General features: G+C 51.1%; 1 protein-coding gene across 1 annotated transcript; it reads right to left on the minus strand.

Annotated features, from left to right (window-relative positions):
- Positions 1-559: 559 nt before the first annotated feature.
- Positions 560-4322, minus strand: LOC102370249 (maestro heat-like repeat-containing protein family member 2B). The gene is made up of 6 exons (XM_025212605.1): positions 4290-4322; positions 3145-3267; positions 2357-2519; positions 1859-1957; positions 1259-1410; positions 560-796 (listed from the first exon to the last, which is right to left on the minus strand). Exons 2-6 carry the CDS (start codon positions 3157-3159, stop codon positions 560-562), a joined length of 666 nt encoding a protein of 221 aa, XP_025068390.1. The 5' UTR covers positions 3160-3267; positions 4290-4322.
- Between the last annotated feature and the right edge of the window lie 4087 nt (positions 4323-8409).

The following is an 8409-nucleotide window of genomic DNA, read 5'->3' on the forward strand; positions in this document are numbered from 1 at the left end:
ATTCCTTCCAAAGGATGCCAGGAGGAGAGTGGGTCCCACAGCCCACAGGTGTCGTAGGCCCCAAAACTGACCGCAGAGTCAGGACCAGCCAGCATCTGCCCACACAGCCCCAGGGACACAGGACAAGGGAGCACAGAGCTGAAGTGGGATTCTCCCCTGGGGTAAACCTGTGCTGCCTCAGGGGGCTGCCCAGGTGCAAACAAAGACAGAGCGCAGGAGAGACACGCTCCACAGGCATAACCACTGTATAACATGCTCCACTTCTATAACCCATAGCAGGGAGCCCCAAATCTCCATGCTTTAAACTGCCAGGCCCTCACCATAATCCCTGCCAAGCCCAGAGGGAGCAGAGCAAAACTCAGCTGGAAGGAGTGGTCTGGTAGTTCATTTTTCTTTTGTCTCCCCTTTATCAGACTTCCTAGAAAATGGAAGTGGCATTCCCATCATAGCCATGATCTACAGATCCAGCTGCGGTGAGTTTAGCCCCCAAGGGTAGGCAAGGCCAATCTGTTAAGGGGTCTTGAACTGCACCAGGAAAGCTCCGAGAGCTACGGAGTTCCTAGGGCAAGTCGTACATGCATGCACGTGTGCCAGTGCGCACACCCACGCATACAGACAAGAGCAAATGCTGGTTTCCTAGGTGGCATTTCACCATGGTGACATGAAGATTGTCGACCCCTCCCTCGTATTGCTGTAGGAGACAGGGGAGCCTCTCAAAAACAGTATTGCACTGCCTCTCATGGTGGAGAAGGAGGCCCATTGCGGGTCCCAGCACCTTGACCGCAGCCTGCTGCAGCTGCAGAGAAGAAATGCAGGACTGAGTCCCTCTGACAGACTTTCCAGGAGGTTGCTCTGGGTCAGGAAGAGGCACAGCTTTTCTCCTTCTCAGGTCAGCAGTGTCCTTGGTTCATCACTGGACCAGCCCCATCTGCATAGTTCCCACCTACGGCAGCTGCGAGGGGCCGTGGGATATGGCCCTGAGGTTGGCTCCCCACTGTGCTGATGTGCCCAGATTCATGTGCAAACTTCTTGTTGCCATCCCCCTGGGCTCCGAAGGAGTCATGCCCAGAAGGAGCTCCCAGTGCCCACTGGCACCCATTAGCACGCACAACTGCACACTGCCTGTGGGCAGAGCACATTCTCAGACATGTGATATGAGCCCCAGAGACTGGGTCTTCCTTGCCAGGACTGTACACCTAGGCAGAAATAGTGAAACATGACAGTTGTGCTATGGAGCTAGAAAGACAGCAGCCCTCACCTCCAGGTCCTCGCTTGTCAGCCAGCTGCTGCTCATGAAGTTCAAGAAAGGGAGCACATGAAAACTGTAGTTGGCTGCCCGACAGCTGGGGAATGGGCTCTCATCCCCGATGTGGAATTTCAGGTTGGCAGCCCGGGCAAAGCCTTCCACAACTGCAGAGGGGGAGAAAAGATGAGACGTTTGCACAGGAACATTGGAGTGAGGTGCTGCAGGACATGCAGGCCTGGTGGTCATGGCAGTGTCCGGGCAGCCTCAGTGCTGCTAGGGGCAGATTTAGAATTTTGGACAGGTGGAGCATGCACCATGAGCTACATCTAGGATTCAATCTGCACCATCCGCCCCAGGGCCTAGAGGGAGCTCTAGCCTCGGTGATGGCTCCTGGGAAGTACTGTGCAAGAGGCATGAAGGGCCCAATCCTGCTCACAGTTCAGAGCCTCCAGCCAGCCCAGGGAGGGACGGTTCTCCACTTGTGGTTGGATCAGGCCTAGGAAATGCAGTGAAGGCCCCGCTTACCAGTGTGGGACACTCCAGTAGGGCCCAGGCTCTGTGTTAGGCCCTGGGTGCCCAGTGGGGGCACCTGCAGGAGGGGCTGGCACTCACCTCCACACAGCGCCCGCTTCATCTGGTCGGTCTCCACCAGCCTCAGCACAAAACGCAATTTGCTGAGCGTCAGCACAAGGAAGGGCTCAGACCTCAGTGCTGCAGGATGAGGATACATTGTTCAGTTAGAGACATTCCTGTCCACCTTTATCCCTCACTCTCAGGGTGAACAGCACTAAGGGGCTTTGAAGAAGTCAGAGGAACCCCACAGTAACCGTCCTACGTAGGGCAATCCTCTGTCTGCTGCCCCTCCCATGCCCAGATGCAGGGCAGCAGGAGGGAGTGGAGGGTCCTGCTCACCTGATCTCCACTCCTTCCTGTCCTGAAGGCCCTTCCAGCTGTTACAGAAGTTAGTGCTGGCGCCTTGGAGCCAGAAGCTAGATTCTTCGGGCCCCAAATCCAGCTCAGTTGTGATGGCCCCATTGGACAGAGTGGTATTTATCCCCTCCCTCCACAATCCCTGATGAGAGCCCGGAAGCAAGGGAGGCAATGCTGTACCATAGGCTGAGGCCACGTCGCCCAGTGTAATCAAGAAGTAAATTGGAGGGAGCTCCATGATGCCCATGTGACACTGCAGCTCATACATCACCCAATTGTAAAAGGTGCCGGCAAGTGCCACGAGGGTTTTTCCTGCAGCCAACTGCACTTCATCATTTTCTTGCTAGAATAAAAAAAGAAAACTGGAGCACATGCCCGATGCACAGTTTATACAGTGGTAAGTCAGGCTGGGGATAACTCTGAAAGGGAGGGAGAAGGATGCACTAGCCTCAGCTCCTCCAGTGGCCCAGTGCCATTTCATCCTTGGTTCCAAGCAAACTGTCTTCCCCACCACCTACCATCCACACACTGTAATAGCTGCTCCTGAATTCACTACATCCCCCTCGTAATTCCTTGAATGAGATCCATCACTCATAAATGCCAAGTGAAACACTTGGCTGAACAATGTTTCGGCTCTGGTTGGCTGGCCAACTGCAGAATTCACCTGGGCTGTAGGACATAGCTTCAGCATGGACCAGGAAGCTTCTTGGACAGTCCCCAGCAAAGCACCTATGCACTCTGGTCTTTCTCAGCAGACAAGCTGCCCCATGTTTCAGAGGAGCTCAACACTGGGCTGGATCGTGTTCCTGCTCTCCAGAACCATCTGGAGAAGATCTGTCTTGAGCAAGCCTGCAGCCTCTAACCAGGGTCCATGCAGGAGATACACCATAGGCCCAAGCTACATTGGACCAAACAAACTATGCATAGAGTAAAGTCTTGTGAGGAGAAACTGGGCAGAGCTCACTCACCTGGGTCTCCCTCATGTCTTTGGAGGCCAAGTGGATGATCCTCCTGACAAGGTTCCTATCTAGGCTCTTTATGTCCCCCTGCAAGACTTCCTGCAGGCTGGAGTAGATGGTTACTCTTGTCTCCTGGGAACACACCGAGAAAGAGAACAATGGGTTTCCTTTGGGGCCAGTGCCAGATCATGCAGGACTACGATGCTGGACATCAGTTACCCAGGGATTCTTCTACAGCCACGCTCAGGGGGACCTTGCTCCTGGACAGGAGCACAACCCAGGGTGTCTTGTGTTTGTCCTCTCATGCAGATGTTTACAGCTGGCACTAATAAGTGGGGAGTGTCAGGCACTGTGAGAGCACAAGGTAACAGACTGGCGGGAGACACAGAAAAGTGATCAGAAAAGCAGTCAGATGCATCACAGGCACTGTCACCCCAGTGCACTGGGGAGGTGGGAGTGACTTCCATTTCTTTCAGAGAGGGGGACGCCAGGGGAGTGACAAGGAGCTGCCGGGTGATCCTGAGCAGCAAATTTAGCAGCCATTTGCCAGGAAAGATGCTGCCAAAAACCATTGTGTGATTAGTTCTGTTACTGAATGAAGAAGGGAGTTGAAATATTTGTGAACCAAGTTGCGCTAACCCAGCCGAGTCATACTTGGATGACAGGTAATCAGGCAGGGAAAGTGTGTTGCCCAGGGTCTCTAGACAGAGGCTCAGCACCCTTGGCTGTATTCCCAGTTCTTTTCCTGACTTGCTGGGGGACAGTGGGCAAGTCACTTCACTTCCTGGGCTGAGGCTTTCCAGTCTCACAAGGCCGCTGGGAAACTGTATTTCATATCTCAGTGCTGTCAGATACTTGGAGGAAGACACTAAAGAGGCTCACAGCATTACCCGTAGGGTGAGGGCTTGTTTGAACGTGGCTTATACCATATGTATTATCCACTGGGACGGGGGAGATGATGCCCATGTGAGCATGCCCTGATATTGTGACATCACAATATAACAAGGGCATGTTGTATTGTGACCGTTAATAGGAGAGGAAGAATGGAAAAGACACAGCAGATGGAAAAAGACCCGTTTTACTTGGGGTCCCACGCTGCACAGCTTGGAAGAAAATACTTAGAGCAGCCGTGTTATACAGAGCCATCGCCCTACCTCCTCCTGTTGGAGTCTCTCCAGCAGAAGGCTCACAGTAATGTCAAGCTCCAGGTCTGCCTGGTCAAACCCTGGGTCAAGATTGCCCTGAGCTTGGTCCACCAGGCATCTCCCTGCAGAAGCATCACTGGTGGAAAAACCTGAAATGGAGGAAAAGGATTCTGTAGATTTCTGTTGTTCTCGTTCATCATCACCCACTAGCAGCTCTGCTGGAGCCAAACCCTGTGGCCTGGCTACAAAGGAAAGGTTTGCTAGCACAGCAACAAGGGGAGAGCTCTCCAGGCCAGCCTTCTGGGCTGAGGCAGCTGGTACTGCTAAAGGGACACTTTCCTTTGTGCAATTTAGTTCTGCCAAAAAGCCTGTCTTTGTCAATAGGATGGAGATGATGCTCTGTTCTTAGCCAGCATCAGAAGCTAAAAACCTATAATCATCAGTCCTGTGTGCAATGGCCACAGCTGTACCAGCCAAAGAGGCAAGATAGAACCTGGTCAGGGAGAAGAAGATGCATCTTCCCCTTTCTCCCGCTCTCTTATGCTAGAAGATTTGCTTGCAAAATGGCCCAGCCGGGTGGAAGGGGAGATTGCTGTGACATTTGTTTTCAGGAAAGTAAGGGAAGTTGTGCAGACAATAACATTTCTTTTCTCATTGGCAATTAGTTGGAGAATTGGGATCACACACCCAACATGATGGTTTAGGGCCAACGTTTTTGAAAGCAGAGTTGCCTATACACATACCAGGAATAGGGAATGGGCTGGTTAAATTAGAGTGGTTCCCCAACAGCCACTCTAATTAAAACGGCTCACCGTCATGTGTATTAAGCACCCCATATTTTAACATTGCCATTGGAACACCTTAATTGAAGCTTATTCAATGAGCTTTAGTTAAAGCACCCCCAAAAATGTGGCGGGGGGGTGGGTGGGGTGCCCTTAAATCCACATGACAGTGAGGCAAGGCTGGAGCGTTTTAATTAGAAAGTGGAGCAGACTCGATTAATGGAGCCTGCTCCAACCAGTTCTAATTAGAACATGAACCAGCACGTCTATAGGCTGCCATCGTGCTTTAGCTTAGGTAATGTATACAGAGACACCTCACACTACCCACCTGGCTGCAAGGGGGACAGGGTCAGAAATACCTCGGGCACGGAAGGAGGCCTTTCCCAGAACATCTAACACAGTCTCCAATGATTGGAGGCATATCAGTGTTCAGGGGCTGAAGGCTTGATCCTGACCTGGTATCCATCACTCAAGCTGCAGTCCAGGCCCCCAAGTTACAGTGGTTTGCACAACTGAAAATCTAGCTCTAGCAAAGATGATTTTAGCTAATCCAGTTATTCCTTGTGCTTTCAAGAAGGGGTGTGGGACTAGAGATTAGACATGGAGAACATTGGGGGGATCTTACCTCTGCTGGGTAGTGTCAGATCGATGACTTCCATTGTTCAAAGTCGGCTTCAACAAGCTTTCCTGCTCTAACGCGCTGAGCAGCTCCTATCGCGAAGGCGTCTGGAGGCACTCAGGGCTCCAGGTCCAGGACCCAGGAAAGAGGTGAGCCAACAGCCTTTGTGATGTAAGCACCACTATGACAACTAGGTGACCATGTCCTACCTCATAGCTGGCTGCTGACCAATGAGGGGCTGTGTATCATGGAGCTTTCACAGGGCTGCATAAGGCTCCAGACACAAGTATCCCCAGAGGAGGGTAAATTTGTTTTGATGTAGAATATCTTAGTCCCCCAGATCACCTTCGAGTTTCCTGTCTCCTCTAGGTGTGCTGTACCTTCCAACACTGATCGAGTATTTAAGTCTGCCCATGGAGGAACCAGGAAAAGCTTCCTCTCACTTGCTAGTTTTTGACCTCCTATGATTTTGCATCTTGTTGTCCAAAAAGGCTTGTTGTAGCCCTCAGATATTACACGACTGGGCTGCAACCATCTTGTCCATCCAGCCTGCCAAATGCATCCTGCCCACATGGTTCCTGGGTCTGCCTACATGCAGGCCCCACCCGCCCCCTCCATCCAGTGCCCCCAGTGGTGGGTGCGGGGTGGACGCTGCCAGGAAATCTATTTGAGAAGTCAATGATTCAGGACTTTAAAACTTGGCCCAATGGGAATCTCACACAAATGTCTCACGAGGTAGAAAATCCGTATATAAAGGTGCTCTCATTTCAATCCCTCGTTGCTGCCATATGCCCTAAACATTAGTTATTTAACTCATAACTCATAACATTGACAACCCCTGTCAGATTGCCAATGATCACTATTCTCAATTAGCAAATGAGGATAGGGAGGCAAAGAGAGAGTAAGTGGCAGGTCTAGAAGACACGTGCTGGTGCAGGGAACTGAACTAAGACCTCTTGAGTCCCTTTTCAGAGACCTCTGATGTGTCAAAGTCTCGCTGCAGAGGGTTTGCTCTTGCTTTTCCCGAGATTGCCTGTAATTCATGGAGGGGAAGGGAGCTTTTCCCGATGATACTAGAACGGTTGCATGTACTGCTAAACGAACAGATGTGATTAAGTGCAGTGTGTGCCTGCATACACTGGAGGACCTGCAAGACAAGTAAAATAACGAAGTGAATGGAGGAACTGTACAAGATGGTGGAGCTGTTATAATTTTTACGTGAATGTAGCATCTGGCTTAATCAAGCCCTTTTCTTCCTTCAAAACACAGTGAGAGGCTGACACCCCCTCTGCGCAGAGCTACCTGCATGAGCACTTTTCTCTGAACTTAGCAACAGCAAGTCCTGTGATCTTAGGTGCTCTATGTCTCAGTTCCATATCAGGGAAGTTATGCCAAAATTTACCATACTATTAAGGCTGGCTGTGCGGCATCTTACAGGGTGCCAAGCGCAAACATCAGTCTTCTAAAATGGTGCCTGCTAGTGGCAGGTCAGGCATGCAGCATGTGCAGCAGTTTCCCTCGGTTATCGCATGCTTCTGGCTTGAACTTCAGAAACGGACATCACTCTTTCACTCCTGCTGCAGGTGCTCACCCGCTCTGGAAACTAGGCCATCATCTTAACTCCTTCTATAAAGAAATGGGATATCTTCCATGTGCCATTTCCTCTTAGCTCATGCCCTCTCTTCAGATTTAAAGACGGAAGGAAGTCTGGTTTGGTGTCTGGGGCTAGGATTCCCCTCTACAGGACCTGGATTAAAACTCCTGGTTCACGTCACACAGACCTCTGGGGACAGGTGTCAGTCCCGCCTTGGGACTGGTGTGAAACAATACTCTGGAGTGCCAGTCTCAATCAGAGCCTTGTTGTTACTGTCTCTAGTCATAAAAGACATGAGGTATGCTGATATGGGAAGATGAAAGGTTGCATGCAGTTAACCAGCTCCCACATCAGCTGCTCTGCCCTTTGGATCTCCCAGTCCTTGGAAGGAGGGAAGCATTAAAGGCCTCCATTTGTACCGTGCTGTCCTTCCCTCCTTGCGAACAGGGGTCAATGGCAGTGCATGAACTCCCACCAAAGGCAGTACATCCTACACATGTGCTACTGCCAACAAGTTCCTTTGACCTGATAACGTAAGTAAATGTGTAAGGTCTCACCACCAGCCACTTGGCCTATTGCCTGCCTGCCCGCCCCCTCCATCCCCCACTCTTATATAGTTTAGTGAAGCTTTGACTTTGCTCAGAGGGATGGGCAGGATCCAGACCCAGCCAGCATGGGAACTGCACCCACCGACAATCAATAGTGCCCGGGAAGGAGAGACAGGAGATGGAGGACTTAGAATATCACTCAGAATATCAAGGCAGCAGGTTTCCCAGGGGTGTAGAGGTGCCCTCAGTTGGGCTGGCTGGGCAAATGCAAACAGGCAGTTATCAATCAGTCCATAGCACCACTGAGCTGCTCTGCTCAGCCAGACTAATTTCATCTCCAACACATTTTTATACAAACCAAAATAAAGCCGTCTTTCCTGCCCCAGTGCAGGGGGGCTGGACCTCATGATCTTGTAAGACCCCTTCCAGCCCCTAACATCTGGACAGGTTGGACATATGGGCGGAAAACAACAGAATGCAATTCAACAAGGAGAAATGCAAAGTGCTTCACCTAGGGAGGAAAAATGTCCAGCATACCTACTGCCTAGGGAATGACCTGCTCAGTGGAACAGAAGCAGAAAGGGAT

This window comes from Alligator sinensis, unplaced genomic scaffold (assembly GCF_000455745.1).
Source record: "Alligator sinensis unplaced genomic scaffold, ASM45574v1 scaffold833_1, whole genome shotgun sequence".
Taxonomy (NCBI): Eukaryota; Metazoa; Chordata; order Crocodylia; family Alligatoridae; genus Alligator; species Alligator sinensis.

What these genes read in the sequence shown, in the direction of transcription:
- LOC102370249 (XM_025212605.1), bottom strand. An exon ending in CGACGTGGCCTCAGCCTATG is followed by an intron (nt 1,958 to 2,356) that starts GTACAGCATTGC and finishes CTCATCCTGCAG; the next exon opens with CACTGAGGTCTGAGCCCTTC. An exon ending in TGACAAGCGAGGACCTGGAG is followed by an intron (nt 797 to 1,258) that starts GTGAGGGCTGCT and finishes TCTTCTCTGCAG; the next exon opens with CTGCAGCAGGCTGCGGTCAA.